Source organism: Molossus molossus, unplaced genomic scaffold, assembly GCF_014108415.1.
Source record: "Molossus molossus isolate mMolMol1 unplaced genomic scaffold, mMolMol1.p scaffold_m16_p_12, whole genome shotgun sequence".
Taxonomy (NCBI): domain Eukaryota; kingdom Metazoa; phylum Chordata; class Mammalia; order Chiroptera; family Molossidae; genus Molossus; species Molossus molossus.
Window position 1 is genome coordinate 79,421,499 of NW_023425347.1, and position 24,218 is coordinate 79,445,716.

Sequence of the window (24,218 nt, forward strand, 5' to 3'; positions counted from 1 at the left end):
TAAATGGTATCATGCTACACATAAGAATGCATTTTTATTTTTATGTAATATATCTGGGCCACATCGAATATATAGGTATACTTAGATTGATTTTATTCTTTAATCTTCACCCGAGGATATCTGTACATTTATCTTCAGACAGAGTTGGGGGGGGGACATTGATGTGAGAGAGACACATTGACTGATTGCCTCCCACGACCACAACTGGGCCTGGGACCACCTGCAACAGAGACACATGCCCTTGGCCAGAATTGAACCCGGGACTCCCTGATCGGTAGGCCAACGCTCCAACCGCTGAGTGCTCCAACTACTGAGCCAGACCGGCCAGGGCTATAAGAATGCCTTTCAAGTTATAGATATTAACTATTTCATATATTGAAACACATTCTCAATTTATATTTATGTTTGAGCATTATGAGGACTTTAATCAGACAGAAACTTTGTGTATCCTTATTGCCAATCTTTTCCTATATTGTTTTTGGGTTCCCTGTCATGCTTAGAAACACATGTCCCTTCCAAAGATTATCAAATTATTCTTTCTTCCTCCATTGTTTTTTATGATTTTAGCCTTCATCTTTAACTCAACCATATTTAATTTTTGTGAAACACATTAATAGAGCTCCTGTCAAGTGTATTTTTCTCCATCTGATTTGTAAGTAAGGTGTTATTTTACCTAGCAACAGCTATCTAAAAACATACTCCTTTTTGGCATTCACATGTGCTCGGCACTATACATATAGTGTGTGATTTCATCTTCAAGCAAGTGTTTTTTTGTTGTTGTTTTGGTACGTTCCCCAACCGAACCCATGACTCTCTGGTCCGCAGGCCAACGCTCCAACCGCTGAGCCAACCGGGCAAGGCTTCAAGCGACTTTTAATCTCTCAGTTTATAAATAAAGAAACCGGGCACTACATAACGCAAGTGGCCCATACAGTGAGCATTGCAATGCCCTCCACTACAAAGGTCAACACAGATGCCACGCCCACTGTCCAAGCTCTCGCGACAGTTGTGCGTCATCCGAGAGCGCCGGTGGCCGGGGCAGTCGCGCGGCCTGCGTAGAGTGAAACTGCGGCCCGTGGTGCTGTCTCACCCGCAGAGAAGCCAGCGAATCCTGCGCCCTGTCGAACCTGCAGTCATCGGCCTCCCGCCACCATGGAGTATCTTATCGGCATACAGGGCCCTGACTATGTCCTTGTCGCCTCCGACCGAGTGGCCGCTAGCAATATTGTCCAGATGAAGGACGGTAAGAGGAGGCAGGAGAGGCCCGGCCGGGCCTAGGTGGAGGGGCATCCGGGAGGAAGTTCGCGGGGCGTTGGGTGAATACCAGGTAGGTCCGGGAGTTGGAACCCAGCCTGTCCTGATGTGCACTTGCTCATTTGTTAGCATTGGGAGACTGGCCGACAAGCTTACACGAGCTTAACACTCGCTCCTCCCAGGCCTCCCAGGTCAGTGCTCTACTGGGTCTGGTCTTCGCTAAAAGCGTTCTAGGCGAGAGTTGCCTAAAGGAATTAGTTTTTAAGTGTTTAAGCACTTGCCGAGCCCCAGGCTCACTAGACCCAGAATCTCTGACGACTTTCCTGATGTCGCTACTAATGAGGTTAGTTTGCTGCGACCATAAGGTGGGATCCTGAGACGAGTGAGACTGTGGGACCAGAAACTTGGCATTTCTCTTGGGCTGCCTGTGTCTCAGCTCAGATCCTCCTTTTCCCGTTTTCCAGGACACTGGCTATTGCGTTTTTCTTATATTTAAGTAGTTGGTAGAGTTCAGAGACTAGAGCCCTGACTTTATGACTCTGTATAAATTGTAACGCAGTGCCCTGATTTCATCGTCTGTTAAATCGGGGAGCATTTGAGATCTTGCTTCCCGGCAATTGTTAGTTTCGCCGACATAAGCTGATAAAAGTTCTCCAAAAAAAAAAAAAAAAAAATCTGTTAAATGACAAACTTGTTGGGAGACTTGAGTGAAAAAGTTTTGTGCAAATGCTTAGCACAGTGACAAATACTTAGTAATAACAATAAGTACTTATATATCAAGTGCTGTTTTAAGCGATTTTCATTAATTCCATTTAACCTTTTGAGATAAGCCCTATTATATCATCACTTTATAGATGTTAGTTTTGAGGCAGAGAGGTTCAAAAATTTGACTAAGACCACTAGTGGCAGAACCCAGGTTCGAACCTATGCAGTTTGACTCCAAATCTTTTGTACATAACTGTTATACATACCGTTTCCCCATAGTCTGTACTCAATAAATAATTAAAGATTTTTGGTTGATGATCTGAGAAATCTAAGAGTGTGTATTCATGATTGACCATAGACATGCTTTGGCTCAGGTGATTTATTATTGACAAATAGATGTTGGGCATTCTATGTGCCCTTTCCAGTGCTAGGTACTAAAGGGATGCAAAGAAGATATATGTGGCCTTTAAAAGAAGTTATAGTTTAACAAGGGACTCAGATATGTGTACAAATAATTATAGCACAAGCTAGAAAAGTATGCTGCATAAGAAAAGTACAAATTTCTGAAGTAGTACAGAGATAGAAGAGATTGTTTTTAGGTAATCCAGAGGAAGAAGAGATTCTTTCCAGTTGTAGAGATTAGGGAAAGCTTTGAGGGCAGATAATAGTTCATCTTGGGTTAATGAAAGAAAGATTAGTAAATCTGGGGTTTTCTGTGGTATGTGAATAAAGGGAAAAAAGTGTCCTCCACTGCTTTTTTAAGTGACAGGCATCTGATTGTCAGGTTGTCATTACTTGGGGAGATGGAAAGAACTCTGAGGCACTCTGCTTGATTTTTGTTCTTTCTGCAGAATGAGAGACCTGAAAGTGGTTTGTTAAACATCTCTGGTACGGATTGTTCCTCAAGTCAAACTACTATATGAAGTTGCATAATTAGTTTGTAGATGTTCTATTTGTAAACCATGCTTCCCAAAGGAGTAAATTTGTTTTGAGAGTAAATCTGTCCATTATTTTGACTACTAAAACCTTTGACGTGCAAGTGATTTCAGCATAAAGTAGTGTCTAAGTAGAGCAATGACTAAGCCAGTACCTTAACAGGTTTCTTTTTCATCACAATGTATGTTAAATCACTTTGAAAAGTATAATGTGTCTACGACCATACCACCCTGAACATGCCCGATCTCGTCTGATCATGGAAGGTAAGCAGGGTCAGGCCTGGTTAGTACTTGGATGGGAGAAAAGTAGAATGTGCTTTGATCCAAGTTATATACACAGTGTTTCTAGGTGTTATAGGGGATGCAATGTGTTAGATACAATCCATAGAGTCGTCTAAGATGTGAAGAAAACAAGGACAGCCCTGGCCGGTTTGGCTCAGCAGTTAGAGCATCGGCCTGCGGTCCGGAGAGACCCGGGTTCGGTTCCTGCTAAGGGCATGTACCTTGGTTGCAGTTTGTCCCCGGCCCTGGTTGGTCGTGCGGGTGGCAGCCACTCGATGTGTCCCTTTCACGTCGATGTTTCTCTCTCTCTCTCTTCCTCTCTCTCCCTCCCACTCTATCTGTGCAAAAAATGGGAAAAAATGTCCTCGGGTGAGGATTAAAAAAAAAAAGAAAACAAGGACATAGCCCAGGCTGGTGTGGCTCAATTGGTTGAGCATCATCCCATGCACCGAGAGGTCCATTTGTTTCATGTATGTGGATCTTACAAGTTCTTTAAGGATCAGAAATTCCCTGGAACTGCATAGGCTGTTTCCTGCACAACTCAGGGAGCTGTTAGCATCTGTCACTTTTGTTTTTATATCCTCCTTCACTACTCACTGGCCATGCAATAGATGTTTAAAAAACACTTTTGGCCTTGTATTAAGTTCAATTCAGAGTTGAACAGCTTTAGCATTTCAGCCTAGAATTTTAGCATTTCTTCTAAATGTAACATAAATGCTTTGTAAACAAGCTTCCTCCCCAAAAATAAGAACAGCTTTTTTTTCTTATTATGAAAATATGCAAACTTATTAAGTAATATTTTCTTACTAAAATGACGCATGTTAAGTATAGACATTTTAGGAAATAAGCTGATGAGCAAGAAGAAGGAAATAAAAATTGCCCATACTTTGCAACTGGCAAGAACTTAGATGCCAGTGGCATCTAATACTTCTGGTCCTTTTCTTGGGGTAGATAATACAGCTGTAAGTCGTTTTTTTTGTTGTTTTTTTTTTTTTGTACGTGCCCCTAGCGGGAACCAAACCTGGGCCTCTCTGGTCTGTAGGCTGAGGCTCCAAACACTGAGCCAAACCAGCCAGGGCAAAACTAACAAACAGTCTTTAAATCTCCTGTAGTCTGTATAACAAGTAAAAATGTATTTGTTTAGGAGTTTCAAGGCAATTTGATACTATCTATAAGCAGAGTGTGTGTGTGTGTTTGCAAAGTCTAAGCCGTATTACTGGTATCCACAACTCTCAAACACTTGTAGTAAAATATTTGTAGCATTTTGTTCTTTAAATCCTATTAAGGGATTTTTACTTTCCTGAAGATTTCAGATAGGAAACATGTCTCCCAGGGAAGATTATTCAGCACTATTTGAAAAGTGAAAGTGAGAGTAAGATAGGGAGATTTACGATTTTTTTGAGGCTGCAGACTGAATATAGAGTTTTCTTCCTTAGGCACTAATTGCTATCTGAATATTTATTTATCTATCTAATCTGAATAAGTCTGGTTCAGCTAGATAAAATTAGAGTATTGGGATTTTTTGAGGTGTTTTTAAATAGATTAGTGTTGCAATATTTGTTAGAATTTTTGCTTTGGCAATCCTTTTAATTTTCTCTTTGCTTTGGAAATAGAGATGGTTTACTTTTTAAGGTGATTTTTATTCTCAGTTTGTTTTTTCTTGAGATGGCTTCTTAATTTTAATTGTAGCACCAGTACTTTTCATATATGCTTTTTTATGTGTATAAATATAATTAACATTTGTATTTGTAGAGACATTTCAGGGCTTTGTGATCATGAGCCTAAAGATAATGGCCCTTGGCTCAGTTCCTCCAGTTTCTTTGATTGATTCTGTTCTTTGCATTTCAAATGTCGTTAAATGTTTTTAACTGTATTTTCAATTGTCAGCTTTCATATATAGTCTCCAACTGAAATTGATATTAATAAAATATGCTATTGGTTGTAGCATGGAGAGAGAAAGAGTAATTAATACAGTTGCCCAATGATTAGTCAAATTATTCAGTGTAGTAATTGATAAATGTTTATATATTGCTATATTATAGCAAATTTCTGATAAGGTAATTTCTAATACTGTGTTTTTCTTTGAGCAGATCATGACAAGATGTTTAAGATGAGTGAAAAAATCTTACTCCTATGTGTTGGAGAGGCTGGAGACACTGTACAGTTTGCAGAATATATCCAGAAAAATGTGCAACTTTATAAGATGCGAAATGGTGGGTAGTGCTTAGAATGTAGCTTTGGTTGGTTTGTTTTTAACTCTGAACTGAAAAAGAATATTCTCTACTGGCAGTTTTACACATTAGCAGACCAGTATGGTCATATTTTTATTTGAGTCTTCCTATTTTTGTAACCTTACTTAGACCCCTTCTACTGATTCTAAAGATTTTCTATAAAAACTCAGAAAAGAGAACCATTATAATTATTTTCTTATCTCTAAAATGGAATTGTAATATTAATAGTATGTATGAAAATGCTTTGTAAACTTAAAGCTCTGTGTAATTGTGGGAGATTTACTATGTCATAAAAGAGTTCTGCCTTGCCTCTCCAGTAGTTTCTTGTCTAGGAAGATAGTTAAGTTTTTTGTGAGATGTTTTGTGAGTTCTCTCTGGGGCTAACGAATTCTTATCCCCTGGGAAAGCCCCCCCATCAAATAATATTAGCCACTAGTTCTCTGATCCAGGAACATTTATAGTAATGCTTTAGCAGAAGGAACCTTATTTTCAATTACTTTAATAGTTTATTTTATTTTATTATTTTTTTATCTTCACCTGAGGACATTTTTTCATTTTTTGTTCAGATAGAGTGGGAGGGAGAGAGAAGAAAAGAGAGAGAGAGAGAGAGAGAGAGAGACATCGACATGAAAGGGACACATCAAATGGCTGCCACCCGCAGAGAGAGAGAGAGAGAGAGAGAGAGAGAGAGAGAGAGAGAGAGAGACATCGACATGAAAGGGACACATCAAATGGCTGCCACCCGCATGACCAACCAGGTCCGGGGACAAACTGCAACTGAGATACGCGCCCTTAGCGGGAACCAAACCTGGGACTGCAGGCCGAAGCTCTAACTGCTGAGCCAAACGGCCAGGACCAGTTACTTTAACAGTTTAATAACACTGTTATACACAGCACTGGTATAATGTGGAGCTGTGAAAGAACTTAATTTCAATATAATTGTATGAGTAGATATCCATTCATACAGTTTTTTTAGGCAGCCAATTTAGCATTATGCATTCAATTTATATATATATATATGTAAATCTTTACCCAATGATATTTTTCCATTGATATTTAGATAGGGAAGGGAGGGAAGGAGAGAGAGAAACACATCAGTTGGTTGCCTCCCAACTGGGTCTGGGGATTGAACCTGCAATCCAGGTACATGCCCTTGACTGGAAATCGAACCCGAGACCCTTCAGTGCACAGACTGACACTCTAACCACTGAGCACACGGGCCAGGGCTATGTTATACTTCTTAATAAAGTTTTTTTTTTTATAGAAGAAAGTCTTACAAGTATAACTCTGAGGCTCTTCTAACTGCTAGCCTCCCTTTTCCCAGTATCTTTTAAAAATAAACTAAAAAGCCCTGGTCGGGTTGCTCAGTGGTTAGAGCGTTGGCCTGCAGACCAAAGAGTCACTGTTCAGTTCTGGTCGGGGACACGAGCCATGGTCGAGGTTTAGTTCCTGGCCCTGGTCGGGGTGGCGTGGGAAGAGACCAGTTGATGTGTCTCTTTCACATTGATGTTTCTTTCTCTCTCCCTCTCTCTCTTTCACTCTTACTGATTTAAAAAAAAAAAAATCCTTGGGTGAGGATTAAAAAAATAAGCTGAAACATTGGCATCTTGCCCTGGCTGGTATGGCTCAACAGCTAGAGTGTGGGCCCTCAGACCAATGAGTCATGGGTTTGATTTCAATCAAGGGCATGTACCTCGGTTGCGGTTCATCCCCAGCCCTGGTTGGGGTCATGCGGGAGGCAGCCAGTTGATGTGTCTGTCTCACATCAATGTTTCTCTCTCTCCCTCTCACTCTATCTGAAGACAAAAAGAAAAATATCCTCGGGTGAGGATCTAAAAAATAAAAAAAATTGACATCTCAAGACCTCTTTTTAATTTTTTTTCAATACCTATGTATTTGTACTTTTTTTCTTCTACAGGGAAAACCGCAGTCTCTTGATGAATAACTAGTTTAAACAAGGCTGTTAATTTGATCTCACTATAGAATAGTTAAATCTCATCTTGGTTCTGTCTTTGTTTTGCTTTTTGTTTTTTTAGTTATTATTATTTTTTAATTACGTAATTTATTTATTTTTGTTATTGGTTCTGTCTTATGGCCAGGAATTACTGTCAGTACTAACCAGCTATTTCACAACTGTTAGATGGGGAAAGGGACAAGAAGTAAGATTGTACTCCTTGTTCTATGTACTTTATATACAGAAAAATCAAGGAGCTGATGTAAGGCAGAACAGTCAAGTAACTATGGTACCATTAGTGTAGCTAATATACAGAGTATCCCCCAAAAAATGTATACAGGTTATCTGTAGATTTTACTACATTTTGAAAATGAAATATATTTTATTTAATTTTTTTATCCTCACCCAAGGACACTTTTGCATTTATCTTCGGCTAGAGCGGGAGGGAGAGAGGGAGGAGGAGAGAGAGAAACATCTATGTGAGAGAGACACATCGACTGGTTGCCACTAGCACAACCCCAACTGGGGCCGGGGCCGAACCACAACCAAGGTATGTGCCCTTAGCAGGAACTGAACCCGGGACTCTCTGGTCCACAGGCCGACACTCTAACCGCTGAGCCAAACCGGCCAGGGCTGAAAATGAAATATATTTTAATAAACACTAGTTTTATAATTATTCAAAGTTGTGTATACATTTCTTTTGGGACACCCTGTACTCTTGAGTTTACAAAAGGTGGTAGACTGTAAGAATAGGAATAGTGGAATGATTTGAGGTACTGTTATTCCTTTTGCTTTATTTTAAATAGTACTGTTTATCTCTTGTATCAGGTTATGAATTGTCTCCCACCGCAGCAGCTAATTTCACACGCCGAAACCTGGCTGACTGTCTTCGGAGTCGGGTAAGCAACACAGCAGGAGCCTTGGATAAAAGCAGAAAAATCTTCTGTGCTTCTTTTATATTCCATTACACATGAGCGGTATTTTTGCCATTTTTTGGCCTTCCTGAGCCTTTTCCTTTGCTTCTTGTTCATTATTTAGTCTCTTTGGATTTGTTTTCTCTTTATGCATGGTTGCCAATTAAAGCCCAGAGGGCAAATATAGCCCAGAGAATTTGGATGGGACACACCAACATGAAGGCCTGTGATAGCCTTTTAAAATTATTTCAAAATGTGATTTATAGCAAACCATGTTTCTTTTTTTTTTTTTTTTATCCTCACCCGAGGACATTTTTCCATTTTTTGTACAGATAGAGTGGGAGGGAGAGAGAGAGAGAGAGAGAGAGGGAAACATCGATGTGAAAGGGACACATCGAGTGGCTGCCACCCGCACGACCAACCAGGGCCGGGGACAAACTGCAACCGAGGTACATGCCCTTAGCGGGAACCGAACCGGGTCTCTTCGGACCGCAGGCGGACGCTCTAACCGATGAGCCAAACCGGCCAGGGCGCAAACCATGTTTCTTAATTCCTGTGGTTGAAGATCCCCACATGTTAGTGGAGGTGAAATCTTGAAAATTTCATCTTGAGATTATCTATGTCTTTTTATTACTGTTCTTGCCAGAGCACATGGAATTGTTACTCCTCACTTATTCTGGCCTTGTTATTTTATAAACTGTCTTTGTTCCATCAATAGCATGTTAAAAGCTGCAACATTAAGTTAGGGATTGAGTGCATTACAGATTGTGCAGATGTGCCAAGAAAGTTCATATGATTGCTAAAGGTGTGCATTATTCCCTTCCCACAGGGACTAAGTAAATGGAGCCTTACCATGTGACCTTACCCCCTGTGCCTATTTACTCATCTATGAAATTGAGATAAACTTCCTAACCCCAAAGGAGTGCTAGGGAAACTAATGCTTGTAAATCATAATATTTAACATTCATATGACTTTTACCCAAAGCATTTTGCTTAATTAATCTACTCACTAGTCCACTGAGATAGAGTGGCTAATTCTCTATCACTGATATGGAATGAAAGGCATAAAGTGGCAAAGGGACTACCTCGAGGTTACATAGCACGGTAGGCAAAGCTGCACTAATGGTGCCATAATTACTTGACTGCTCTGTCTTACATTAGCTCCTTGGTTTTTCAGTAGTGTTTCTAGAACATCAGTGCTGTTCATGTTTTTTTACTATGATGTTACCATCAACTGCACTTGCTTAAGCTGAGTTATGACAGAAATCTAAACAAGTATAGTTGTGTTTTATTTTTTTAAAGTTATTACTGATCTTTAAAGCAGTTGATTTTCTAGTGCCTGATAATACTGGGTTGAGAACTTCTCAGTAAATAGAATCTCTTATTCTCAGTGCTAGCTTTGATCAAGGGGATTGTGCAATATGAAGGATTATGAAGTTTGAAGAGAAGCCAGAGACAGGGTGGATTGGGAAGAGGAGACAATTTTACATACTTTATTTTATCTGGGTAAAAGGTCATTGGCCTTTTCTTAATTCAGTCCTTCATGAGAGAGAAAAATAGGTCAGCTTTGACCTTTCTTACTACCCAGAAGTTTCTGTAGAATTCAGTAAAGAGTATGCTGTGGCTGTGTAAAATACTTCTCTGACTTGTCAGACAGTATTGGAGTAAGAATTCCAGCTTTGGGCACAATAAATATCTTTTCATAAATGCTGCACATTAAGTGAATTCAGCTCCTTTTAGAATTAGGATAAGAGTGGTGATATGCTTCATGTAGATAGAATGAATCCAGTTAATCGCCTAGCAAAAATGTTTGCTGTCTTAACAAATAAATATTCCGTATGGACAGTGACATGGGGCTCTAGTAAATATTGACTACTTCTGCCTTGTGTTTCTAGCTCCAATCCCTGCTTCCTCACTCTTTTATCAAAATAGGTTATGTGTTCTAAAATATGAATTTACATTTTAGTCATTTTATTCTGGGGAGTAAGGTGACAATAGTTTTTCAGTCTTCCTGATTAGTGCAAAGTCACTACATTTGGTACATTTACACTGTCACACCAGTTAGGACATGAGATTTATTTTGGGTTAGCATGGGTAACTGTTTCTAGAGCTGAAATGGTTAGATTTCCAGTTAGCTGTGTGTGTGTGTGTGTGTGTGTGTGTGTGTGTGTGTGTGTGTGGTATTTGGTTGGGAGGACATTTATTTATTGTAGAGAACATATTCCTGTGTAAACTGGTTCTTTTTTTGTTTTTAATGGGATTTTTTTAATTGATATTAGAGAGAGAAGGGAAGAGGGAGAAGGAGATAGAAACATCAATGAGAGAGAACATCGATTGGCTGCCTCCTGCATGCCCTCCACTGGGGACTGGGCCCACAACCTGGGCATGTACCCTGACTAGGAATTGAACCGGTGACCTCTTGGTACATGGGCCGATGCTCAATCACTGAGTCACACCAGCTGGGCTGTAAACTGGTTCTTTAAGATGAAGGCAGGTTAGTGTGGTGGTTAAGTACAGTCTCTGGAATTAGGCTGTCTGGGTTTAAATCTTTGCTCACTGACTCGCTAGCTGTGTTATTTGGACCAATAATTCTAAGCTTAATTTTCCTACTTATAAAATAATAGCACCTACATCATAGAATTATTATAAAGATTAAATGAGGTAATTATGCGAAGCTGTTAGCATAGCATATACAACTAATTAACAAATCACTTGTTTTTATGCTGCTATTGCTATTTGGGTGAAGAAGCAATTTAATAACTAAATATAAGTTAGCTTCCTATAGGAGATTCTTTGTTGTGCTTTTTTAGTTGAATTTGATCTGCTAGTAAAGAGGGGGGATATAAAAAATTACTGATATTGATAGGGGAAATAGAAATAAACCGACATTGATAATCTGTTATGTACTAGGCTTTGTTCTAGATTGACACAGTCTAGTATGGTAGCCACTAATCATATGTGGTTAAAGTTAAATAAAATTTATAATTTATAATTTAGTTCATGGGTGAGGGTCTCCTGGACTTTGAATGAGAAGTAAACTTTTGTTTCTGTAAAAAATTTTGTACCTGGTAGGTATGGCTTTAGTGGATTGAGTGTTGTCCCATGGCCTGAGAGGTCCTGGTTCGATTCCCAGACAGGGCATGTACCTGTGTTGTGGGCTGGATCACCAGCAGGGGGTGTGCAGGAGGCAGCCGATTGATGTTTTTCTCTCACTTGATGTTTCTATCTCTCTCTCTCAAAAAAAAAATCAATGAAAACATATATTTTTTAAAAGTTTGGTTTTTCTGTTACATTAGCCACTTTCAAGTGCTCAATAGCCACATGTGGCAAATGGCTACTATATTAGACATTGAAGATAGAGAACATTTTTATTGTCATTCTTTTGGACAGTGCTATTCTAGATAGTTGTATTTGTGATCTTATTTAATGCTTATTATGACACCGTAAAATGAGTGTTATTACCATTTTACTTACAAGGATACTAAGCCTGGATAATATAGAAGTTAAATATTTCTCTAATGTTTTCAAGTATACCAAAGGCACACACACAACCCATAAAAGGCCGAGATTCTAACTTCGAATACCACACTCTTTTTTATACTTCTGTATTAATTACTGAACTAGTGTACAAGTATATTTGTGCATTTGAGAAAGTATGAAATGTTTAGTTCTAAAATGCCAACCTTTCCACATAAGATTATGTTGGTAAGGTATACATATGTACCCATTATAGTTGTTCAATAAATTTGCTGAATAAATGCAATCCAGTTAGTTGGATGAGCATTGTCCTGTGCACCAAAGGGTCATCGGTTTGATTTCTGGGCAGGGCACATTCCTGTATTGTAAGCTCAATCCCCAGTAGGGAGCGTTCTAGTAGGCAGCCAATCAATGTTTCTCTCACATTGATGTTTCTCTCTCTACCTTCCTTTCTCTCTTAAAAAAAATCAATAAAACCAGAACAGGTCCAAATATACCACTGATAATATTATTGCACATTCATACACTGGAAGGGAATTTTATAAATGTGTTTTTAATGAATGGATATTACTTCTCCATGTAAGAATTAAATATCTGAGATCAGCAAGAAGAGATGAAAAAAACACAGATTGAGAGAGAAAAAATTAAAAGCCTCCAGTTTAGTTTTTTTGTGTGTGGTACATGCCCCTAGCGGGAACCGAACCCGGGACTCTCTGGTCCGCAGGCCAACACTCAACCGCTGAGCCAAACTGGCCAGGGCCAGTTTAGTTTTTATTTAAATGCTTGTGTACATTTTTGTTGGTCTGCTCCTGGTTAGACCCTAGAGAGCAGAAAAAAGGCTTATGAGGCTTTTGCTGTGGGTTTGACTCCCCAATTTAAAATATTTATGAGGCTTTTTTGAGCATGAGTTTTAGAGGCAAATATGCCAGAGTTCTAATCTCTTCTCTGATATGCACTATTTGTATGATCTTCAATAATTATGTTTGCTGAGCCTTACTTTTTGCAGCTGTTACTGTTAAGGAGGAAGGAGTGATCATATGTGGCAAATTATGAGAACTGAGAATTAACCATTGGTTTAATAAAATATATTTGGAATGAGTGAATGATACCTCCCTGGAAAATAGTACATATTTAGTAAGTGATTTCATCATTTAGGAAATGCTATTTGGATTTTTACAGGATTATTTTGAGAATTTTGTGATGACTTACAGGTATAGTTCACGAGGCTTATTTAAATTCTCCTTATGTTTTGATAATTGGGCTGTAAAAGGGAAGGTGATAAGCAACAGGGCTTATCTGCTATTATCTACTATGTTCTCTCTTTTACATATGTGGAGACAGAGATATCACCCAATAGAATCTGATATCCTTGGGGAATGTCAATAGGTATAATTTTGATTCATTCAGACAGGACAGCTATTGTGTTGGCTGTTACCATTTTTTTATTTGACAGTCTAGGGGAAAAGAGGTCAGTGCCTCTGACTAAATAGGCATTGCATGTTTTAAAATTTTTGCTGCAGCCCTGGCCAGTTTGGCTCAGCAGTTGGAGCGCTGACCTGCGGACCAGAGAGTCCCGGGTTCGGTTTCCGCTAGGGGCACGTATCCCCCCCCCCCCAAATTCTTGCTGCACACCAGTTGAATATTGCTGGCTTAAAGCAGAGTGCTGGCCTCCATGGTGTGTAATCTTCAAGGCTTTACTACTGCTACTTACTAGCCTAAGTATTTTCATAGCACTTTTTGGAAGTCCTTGGTTAGCCTTTAGTAATTTGTCTTTTTACAAGGCTATACTTGTAAATGCTTAGCAAATAAACAATAGAAATAATAGGTTGGAAAAATATATCCAGCCTGGTATAGTGGTTTTCAAACTGTATTCCATGAAGCTGCCTCAGGAAACTCACCAAGGAAGACCGTGTGGCAAAACTTTAATTCTGCTTCATATAGATCAACTCAGCTTTTATCTATTTTATATATTGGGATTCCATTTATGATTTTATTTGAAAAAGAGGCTTCACTGTCCCCTTCCCACCAGAGGTTAAAAAGTAGTGGTACAATTGAAAGAGCCCTGCTCTAGGAGGTTAGCACTAGTTCTTCTGCAAGCTAGTGTAAAACCTTGGGGGAAAAAAAGAATTTGATTGAATAATTTTATGGTTTCTTCTGCCCCTCCAAACAGTATGGTTTAAAGATCTGCTGTCAAGACCATAATCAGACTTGAATTTGTTTTTTCAGTGAAAGGGAAAGAATACGTAGGAAAGAATTTTAGGTATAAGTCATTTCCAGAAGTAACCATGACTTGTCCCAGGACTCTGGCCTGAATTTGAATGTGTTTGGTCTAGTTAATAGTGTGCTCCTGTCCTAGAAGAATCCTGTTGCTTTGAACCTTCCATTCTGACCACTAGAGTTATTGTCCTCTTGCCTTTGGTGACTGGCACAAAGATATCATCTGTTTATATTGGTATTAGTGAGGTCATGTGACCTTATTAACAGATGGCCCAAGTGAAACCTTGACTTTTTAGGTCTTGTCCCCCAAACACGACCAACCATTTGTTACATGTGATTAAAATATCACTAACAAGGGTAATTTCACATGCTGTTTGGCAAATGTGGTTAGCAGGATGTGACATGACACACCACTGCCTTCTTCCTCCATGTGCCATCTCCCTTGGGGCCTTATCTCCCCTGCTTGCCCCTATCTCACCCATGCCCAGGCTTGCCTTCCAGCTCACCTGCTCCAGATGGGCGGCACAGTGGGAGGACACTGGCAAAGGCAGATGTGTTTATTTTCCAGAGACAAAATGTTGTGTTGCCGCAGATGGCAGTGCCTTGGAGCAAATGGCAGCCTTTGACGCTGTTGCCACACAGCCTGGGCATCTTGACAGACAGAGCTTCCTTACTTTTGGTGATGGGGAAATTGAAAAGAGAGAATCAAGATGTTCATCATAAAACTCATGTAATTTAGTATAAGCAGCAGTTCTTTTAGTTCTGGAGAGCAATTTTCTTTCCCACGAGATCGCGGTTAGCTAGTCAGCTAACTGTATTTTCATAATGGGCCAAAAGTTCTATGTCTGTTAATTGCTTTTGTCTCCTAGCCCTAATAGGGCATAAAGTAAAAACTGAAAACATACGGCTACATTTAAGTGGATATTCAGTGGTGCTGCAAAACACATGTGCATTCCAGGTCACATCTCACAGGAGTCTCTTAGGATTAAGGGCGGGTCATGTCTGCCCCATTGGAGATGCTGTTCTATTTTTAGTGGTCATTTTGATTATCCAAAGGCCCAAGGACAGATGTGCCTTGAAATTGAAATGCATTAATTAATATGACAATACTTTGTGCTTATAGTGTTTTTCTACCAAGAAGAATAACAATTCTGACAGCTGCCCTTTTAAGAAGTTTGCTTTATGCTGTCATTAGAGCTTGACTAAGTCCATTAGCAAGACAGAGACTTAAATGTTGAGTCATTATACTTACTAGTCTCCTAAGAAAAAATGGCTTAAGAAGATTCTTCTTTGAAAGTTATTGGCTTTACTAGGACACCTTTAATTTTCTTCTTTTTAAAAAATATGTGCTGTTTTTCCCAGCCCTAGTGCTGACAGAGTTAGGAGTTTGCAGGTGTAAAGTCCTCCCCCTCCCCTTCTCCATCTCTCTCCAGGGGGTTGTATGTGAGAAGGTGTTGCTTTCTCACTCAAAGAGCATATATGTGCTACCCTGTTGGATGCCTGCTGTGAGCAGAGAGAACCCCTGTTCTGGTTGAATGGAATGAGGCTATTGGGTGGCTAGGATTGTGCAACTCCATAATGCCAAGTTTTCACTTAAAGCATCTTTTCTACCTAAGGTGGAAGTGGAGCAATATAGGTAATTTGGTCTAAATTTGTATAGTTTTTAAACCTATGCCTTGAAAATTATGTGGTTTCCTATCAGGGTTTGGTTTAAGCCAGGAGCAGCAGAGTGCTGTGTCTGCTTAGTAAAAACATGCTTTTATTTTATTTATTTTTTTCAATCCTTACCTGAAGATGCTTTTATTGATTTTTAGAAATAGGAAGGGAGAGAAAGAGTGAGAAGCATCGATGTGAGAGAGAAACATCGATCGGTTGCCTACCCTACAGGCCCCAACTGGGTTAGGTATGTGCCCTGACCAGGAATCATCCTGCACCCTTCTGGTGTGCAGGACAACGCTTTAACTAGCTGAGCCACTCAGCCAGGGTAACATGCTTTTATTTAATTTAATTTATTTTTTATCCTCACCCAAGGACATTTTTGCATTTATCTTCAGATAGAGCAGGAGGGAGAGAGGGAGGAAGAAAGAGAGAGAAACATCAATGTGAGAGGGACACATTGACTAGTTGCCACCCACACGACCTCAACCAGGGCAGGGGATGCACCGCAGTCGAGGTACATGCCCTTAGTGGAAACCAAACCAGGGACTCTCTGGTCTGCAGACTGACTCTCTAACCACTGAGCTAAACCGGCCAGGGCTGCTTTTATTTTTTAAATGTTCATCATTAGAAGTGCCAGTCTACTTTTAAGATTGCTTTAACCAGTATCCTGACCTGTATGGGCATGCCCTCACACACACTCACAGATACAGATACAGATACAGATACAGATACACATATACCCTGGCATCTTGGTGCCCCTTTATCTGCCTTTATTATTGGTATGAATCCAGGGGCTGATCCCAAAACCTCTGTGAGGTTTTCTTTATTCTTTCCCAAAACACAATTATCTTAAATGGAAGACAATGGGAAGTATTTGGATGGGGAAAGAGTTGACTGTTCTATTTCTTGACCTGGGAAGTAGTTACATGCATACTCACCTTACTTGTTAAGCTGTACATGTATATTTTATGCATTTTTATATATATGCGTTATTTCATTTTTAAAAGTTTAAGAAAATAAAAGGGAAGGGTAAAAGGAAAGGAAAGTACAACATAGTATTTGAAAGAGTTAAAAATGAAAAAAATAACCCTGGCCAGTTTGGCTCAGCATTGGCCTGCTGACCAGAGAGGCCTGGGTTCTGTTCCTGCTAAGGGCATGTACCTTGGTTGCAGTTTGTCCCTGGCCCCAGTTGGTATTGTGTGGGTGGCAACTAGTCGATGTATCTCTCGCACATCGATGTTTCTCTCTCTCTCTTCTTTCCTCTCTCCATCCCACTCCATCTGAAGATAAATGCAAAAATGTCTTCGGGTGAAGATAAAAAAAAAAAAAATGAAAAAAATAAGTTTATGGAATACCACTCAGCTGTAAAGAAGAAGAAAATCTTACCTTTTGCAACAGCATGGCTGGACCTGGAAATTATTATGCTAAGTGAAATAAGCCAGTCAGAGAAAGATACCATGTGATCTCATTTATATGTGGAATCTAATCAACAAAATAATTTAACAAAATAGAAACAGAAGCATAGATACATAGTACAGACTAACAGCTGTCAGAGGGGAGGGGGATTTGGGCCGCTGGGTGAAAAGTGAAGGGATTAAGCAAAAATGTATACATAGATGACTCATAGACATGGACAACAGTATGGTGATAACTAGAAGGAAAGGGGGTTGGAGGAGGTGGAAGTGGGCAAAGGGGGGTAAATGGGGATGGAAAAAGACTTGATATTGGGTGGTGAGCACACAATGCAATGTGCAAATGATATTTTATTGCGTTGTACACTTGAAACATATATGGTTTTATTAAACCAGTGTCACTCCAATAAATTCAGTAAACTTTTAAAAATTAAAAAAAAAAAAGAAAGTTAACATTTTAAATAAAAATAAATTTAGATTTACCATTACTTTTGAGTGTAGACAGTAGAGCAAATAGGATTACTAGATTGGAAAGAAAAGGGAAAGGGAGAGGAAATAAAAATAATCTGTGATTCTTTCTAAATTGAAATAACTCTCCAGAATTTTACATTTCCATTTCTGATGCCTCCTAATGTGTGCTGTTCCCTATAACTGAGAAGTTCAATGGTGCTGCAATTCATTCAGCAAATCTACAGCCTACATTGTCCTTAAGTCTGAGGAAGCAGAGATACAAAGCTCAGTGTGTGCCTTCAGATGGGGAAATGGAGGAGTAAACAGTCTAATGCACTGCAGAGTGACAAGTCTGCACTAGCCATATAGATAGATGGGTGCTCTGGGAGCAGAGCCTAGCCTGAATTTTGAAAAACCAGTTGTCATTAAGACAAAGCTGAAATGAAAGGGAAAACTGGAAGTGCAGACCAAGGAGGTGTGTGAGAATAGGTTAGGCATAGTGGTTTTCTGATGATGTTCGGGGCAAGGGCAACTAGTTCTTTGAGCCTTCTACTCCTAATCTTTTATCTGTTTTAACTGGTGGGGTACAGTATACAAATTAGGACTCTACTGATTGAATAACAAATATAAATAAATATATTTTATATAGTTTTTACTACATATCTAAAATCAACAGTCTAAAGTAGTTTGTTAAATTCAGCTGAGGTTTTTAGGGGAATGGTAAGAGATTGAAACTAGAACTGTAGTCCACGTTATGAAAACTTGAATGAAAAAGTTTTATGCTAAAAGCAGTGGGTCTCTCTGGAAACTTGTTGGCCAAGAGGGGGTTAATATGGTCATTGGTAGAGCAGTTGAGGAAAGAAACAGGTTGATTAATGAGGAGCTTCCATGTCCATTGAAGAGGTAGGGGTAACTTGTGTTGAACTTAGGCTGCTAATGGGGAGCACTGTGTTCTAATAGAAGGGCTTCTAAATAGTCCTCCCCCAGAACTTCCTTAATACTCTTTATCTAGTTGCTATGGACATCTGAAAACATACAGTCATATATAGTCCTGTTAGTTTTTTCCAGCAGACTTATTTATTTTATCCTCACCTGAGGATATGTTTTTATTGATTTGAGAGAGAGAGGAAGGGAGAAAGAGAAACACAGATCAATTGCCTCCTGTATGCGCCCTGACCAGGAACTGAACCTGCAGCCTAGGTATGTGTTTTGACTGGGAATTGAACCTGCAATCTTTTTGGTGCACAGGATGATGTTTCAGCCAACTGAGCCACCTGGCCATGGCAGCAGACTTATCTATTAACTCATGGAGATGTATCAGCTCTGATGTTCAACATTAATAGATACTCACTGGCATGTTTGGGATGTATAACTTAATATATGCCTTGTGTACAAAACATAACTTCCACACTTGGATTTTTGAGAACTGACTTAAAGGTATACGGAGTCTTAAATTTTCCCTGGAAACTGCAGCTCATTTTTAAAAAAAAATTCAAGTGGCCATGTTGCAGACATGGTGGTGTTGGTTTTGCCATTGCACAATCAGCAATTTTATTTTGATGTTATTTGGAGAAAGCAGTATTTTTGATTAGCAAGTAAAATTAATGTCGAAAACAAATACTGTGTTAACTAGTTGGTATAATAAGGCATCTGTGCCATGTTGCATTTCAACTCATTAAATTTCTAAACTTCTAATTACAATAAGATTACAACTTTAATAGGAGAACCATTCAAACTTGGAGTTAGTAATGGCTTTAGAGAAGTAAACTTTACAGAAATTTTGGAATTATTGAAGGGAAACTTTAAAACCTAGTTTTGCTAAAAATTAAAATATACGCAATATTTATGTATTTAATTTTGCTCCTAAAATTCAGATTCAGTTGACATTTATTGAGCCATCTTCCAGGAACTTTGAACACAGTGAGCACTTTTCATTCCTCACAGCTATCAGGCAGATAGCACTATCCCTTACATTCAGATGGGGCACTTGAGGCCCCAAGGCCAAATGCCTATCTCAGGTATCATAAATATAAAGTGATAAAGGTACATTTGATCTCAGGTCTTCATTGCTTTTTTCATAAAAACACCTGCCTTATCTTACGACTTCTGGCATTAAAAACCATAGTTTATTCAAATAATTTAAAGAGTGTTTTAACTTTAAAGTTTAAAATGTTGGTTGTAGCCCTGGCTGGTTTGGCTCAGCAATTAGAGTGTCAGCCTGTGCGGTCCAGAGAGACCCGGGTCCGGTTCCTACTAGGGGCGCGTACCTCATTGCAGTTTGTCCCTGGCCGTGGTTGGATTGTGTGGGTGGCAACCACTGGATGTGTCCCTTTCATGTCGATGTTTCTCTCTCTTTCTCTTTCCCTCCCACTCTATCTGAACAAAAAAATGGGAAAATGTTCTCAGGTGAGGATAAAAAAAAAATGTTGGTCATAAAATGGAGGAATGAATATTCCTGAACTTAAGTTTAAGAACTTAACCATTATAAGAATTTTTGCCCTTATGTTAAGCAAAAACATTAGAACATAAGCTAATCATTATTAAAGGAAAATGAAGACCATTTTTATATTAGGATTTTTGCATCTGCCAACATCAAACAGGTATGTCACACACACCTACGGCAGAGAGAAGAAAAGGGAAACCTTGGTTAGACAGTCTCACGTTCAGAGGAATGTTTCTTTTATTTTGTCTTGGGCTTCTGAAAATCAAAGGTTTGCTTTGTTTGAGACGCATTTGCTTCCTCTTTTTTTTCAATTTAGTGTGAGAATTTATAAACATGGTCACTTTGGTTTTTAGTGCTACAAAAGATAAATGTATCTGAAACCAGAGAGAGAGAAAAGTCAGGCCGTTAGTTTAATTTAACTTCCTTATTGTGAAGCTCAGTAAAGTAATCCAATTCTGGTCAGCTTAAACTCATACTTTTTTTTCAGTCACAAAATTAATAGGAAACTGTTTTTACCTTCCAACTTCATAGGTCCTTCCTTTTTATCCCTCTGAGCAACAATGGTAGATAACAGAACTGGTCCCAGCTTGTGATCATGAAGGAGAAAAAGTCTAGTTTCTTCTTAGCTCTTCAGAACTGTTCTCTTAAACTTACAAGTTCACAGTCTCAGAGGTTGGCCTCCCTGCACTGTCTTTTTTCACTCCTTTACCTGGTTTCTCTCCAAACCTACCTCTCACCCCTTTTTCACTCATTCTCCTCTACGTACTGAATCTCTTGGACTTCCCCTGACTGTTGTGTTTCTGTCTTATATCTCTGCCTTTGTCTATTCCACCACGTTGCTGATCACTCTCCCTGAATGTACTTCCACATTTCCAAATGGCTACCTCTTAATTGCCAACACTCAGTTCAGCACCCTGGCTGATTTGGCTCAGTGGTTGGAGCATCAGCCCACAGACCGAAGGGTTGTGGGTTTGATTCCTGGTCAAGGGCATGTACCTGGGTTACAGGTTCAATCATCTTCCCTGGTTGGGGCATGTGTGGGAGGCAACTAACCCATGTGTCTCTCTCACATCAGTATTTCTCTCTCCCTCCCCCCCCACCTCCCTCTCTCTCTTCCACTCTAAGAATCAATGGAAAAAATATCCTCAGGTGAGGGGTTAACAAACAAAAAGACTCAGTTCAGCATTCTCCAGGGAAACTTTCTCTATACTTTCCCATACAACATACATCACCCTCAACTTTGTATTCTCATTTGTTCTATCACTTTTCCCCTTATTGAGATTCCTTTTAACAACTCTTTCTCCCTCATCCTCTATTATACTAGTTAGTAATTCCTGTCAATTCTGCCTTCTAAATACATCCGCTATTCCATGTCTTATCCTCTATCCCTACTGCTTCTGCAGTGTTATATATAATACTCAATCCTGGCCTTTGCTGTGGAAGACATGAAAAAGGCTTGGGAATAGCAGAAGGGTGGGGATAGTTTTCACTGCCTCCTCTATGGATTATAGACTGAAGTTCATTTTCTTCAGTATTCATTCCTGTTCCTCTCATTACATTTTCTCTCTGTTTGCTGCTGAAATGACCCAATTCAATAGGTATACATGTCCCATATTCACCATTACCCAGACAGTTCATGTTTCTCTCTGTTAATTGGCCTTACATATGTCATTTCTTCCATCTGGAATTCTTTGTACCCGTCTACCTTGTGAGCTCCTTCCAGATCCAGGCTCCATCTTTATCACCTGGCCTAATGCTTCTCACAGAGTAAATGCCAAAATAACATTTACTGAATCTACAATATATTCACATTCCAAATGCAAAGTTAAATTGACTGTGGCATCTATTCATTTCATAATTATCTTGTGTTGTAGTTTCAGGGAACTCTTGCAGGACTTGGTCGAAGCCTTTTATAAACTGTGTACATTTATACTTAATACATAGTCACTGTTGCTATTAGGAAAAAAAGATTGATGGATTTCCTTTAAAAAGACTGTGTCAAAGAAGTTTAAATTATTCTATATTGCTTAGGCATTAGGGATAGATAGCTCTTCCCCAGCCCCATCTCCATCCAGAGAACCATAATCTTTTAGAGCTGGAAAAGGAACTTATTAGATCATGAGGACAATTGGAAGTTGCTAAAATTTTTGAGATATTTTGTGTTTGAAATAGTGAACATTGCAAGTTATACCACCAAACCCATCTAAAGCAAATAGCTAGTAAATTCTGTCGGTTATTGGAAACAAGCTCTTGATTCAGAGTTCAGAGCACCAGTATAAGAAAGTAATAATTCATTCCATTTTATTTGTTAATGAAGTTGAAAATTTTGGCCATTGACAAAGCAGTTATGGTGTTGGTGTCTATTTATAATCGCATGTACTACTATATATCTTACACAGTTTTAGACCCTTTAGAGGAGTCATAATGGTCTGGTGTTAACCTGCCCTTTTAAAATTTACAAGATTATTGGTCATATAAGATATGATACATGGAATAGAGAACAATAGATGCTGATATGCAAAATAATACATTCTCAAATATTTGAGTGTGAAACTGACGTTTACATATTGAATCATATTTTCACACTAATTCTATATTGTGGAGGCAGCATGGTTTCCTAGAAAAGTACACAAGACTTGGAATCAAGAAGTCTGAATTCTGGTCCTGACTCTAACACTAATTAGCTCTGTGGTTTAGGGCAAGTCACTGTCTTATCCTTGAATGGAGTCCCCACGTTTGTGAAAGAGATGTTGGATAAACTAATTGAGCTTTTAGATACCCCCCTAACTCTATAAACTGCACTTGTGAAATACTGTCAATGGCAAAGATGGAATTTTAGGCAGCTTTGAAGCTTGGCTGCACTAAAAGAAATAGCAGGCACTTCCCTTCAACGCCCAGTCTTTGTTTAGTGTATTTAGAAGTCTATTTTATTATTATTATTATTATATTGTTGAAAGTATTACAGACGTCCCCCCTTTTTACTTATCGATCCCCTCCTTCCTGCTTCTAACCCCCTCCTGCCTTCCCCAGCCTAGTGTCCATGTCGGTTGGTTGTTAAAACACTGTCATTGCTAGGCAGACTTCTTTGTTCCATTGATGGTGCTGCATCTCCTTCTGAATTACTGACCTTCCAGGAATGGAAGAATGCTTCACATACTTCTTAATGTTCTAAGGTGCAGCACATTGCAAAAGAAACTACACTGTTCTCCAAGGCACCTCTCAGCAATGTCGTCCTATTCAATTAGAGGTGGCAAAGGCTGGCCAGGCTCCAAAGGAAGACTGTCAATTCCTCTCTTTTTCTGTGTCCACGCTCTGCAGGATGCTTCCTCACGCCCACCTCTCTCCCCCTTGCTGTGACTTTGGCTTCCGCCAGATGTCACACTGCTGCTTGTCACCGCCCAGACTCTCATCACTGATTTTGTTTCAGTGTATTTATCACAACTGTTTTCTTTAGCTGTAAAATTTATGGAATTTCACACTCTTCTTAACCACTACAGTGTTTCTTTTTCATGAGAGAGAAAATATGCAAGGAGTTGTATACACAAGAGTTGGAGGGAGAGAAATGTTCCATTTAACTTAAGGAAAGTTTGCATGTGTATGCCATGTACACCTCCCATTCCTGAATGTACAAGGGAACTGAGGAGCTCAAGTGTACGAAGTAGAACTGAGCTCAGTTATGCAGAGCTCAGAGGTACTTGGGAAGTTCATTTTAATCCCAGAGAGAGTACATAAAAGATGTGCTTATTGGCTAATTTCCTCAGCTTAAATCATATTTTTTTAGCAGACAGAAAAGGTGGATAGCCCTGGCCAGTTTGGCTCAGCGGTTAAAGCGTCGGCCTGCGGTCCGGAGAGACCCGGGTTCGGTTCCCGCTAAGGGCACGTACCTCGGTTGCAGTTTGTCCCCGGCCCTGGTTGGTCCTGCGGGTGGCAGCCACTCGATGTGTCCCTTCACATCGATGTTTCTCTCTCTCTCTCTCCCTCCTGCTCTATCTGAACAAAGAATGAAAAAGTGTCCTCGGGTGAGGATAAAAAAAAAGAAAAGAAAAGGTGGATAATTTTATCGATCCTCTGTGAAACATCTTCATAATCTTATTATTATCCAGATCTGTTAAATAATATAGTAAGATCCTAAAAATGATGGTGGTGGTAATAACTAATCTATATTATTAGTATGTAACAGACATTACAAAGAACACTTTACATTCATTTATTTAAACCCTGGAATGATGTGCACTCTTTTGTTTTGTTTTTTATTTTTTACAGATTACTGATTAAATTTTGTTAG

At 39.3% G+C, this 24,218-nt stretch overlaps 1 protein-coding gene across 2 annotated transcripts in view; it reads left to right on the forward strand.

Annotated features, from left to right (window-relative positions):
• The first annotated feature begins 1,026 nt into the window (after nucleotides 1–1,026).
• Nucleotides 1,027–24,218, forward strand: part of PSMB2 (proteasome 20S subunit beta 2) — a 35,510-nt gene continuing 12,318 nt past the window's right edge. Inside the window, exons 1-3 of one of the 2 annotated variants that reach the window (XM_036255196.1) lie at nucleotides 1,027–1,243; nucleotides 5,267–5,389; nucleotides 8,190–8,260. In XM_036255196.1, coding sequence (XP_036111089.1) covers nucleotides 1,153–1,243; nucleotides 5,267–5,389; nucleotides 8,190–8,260 — 285 coding nt within the window. In that variant the 5' untranslated portion in view covers nucleotides 1,027–1,152. Of the gene's footprint in view, nucleotides 1,328–5,266; nucleotides 5,390–8,189; nucleotides 8,261–24,218 lie in introns of both variants that reach the window. The other variant, XM_036255197.1, reaches the window with a different exon arrangement.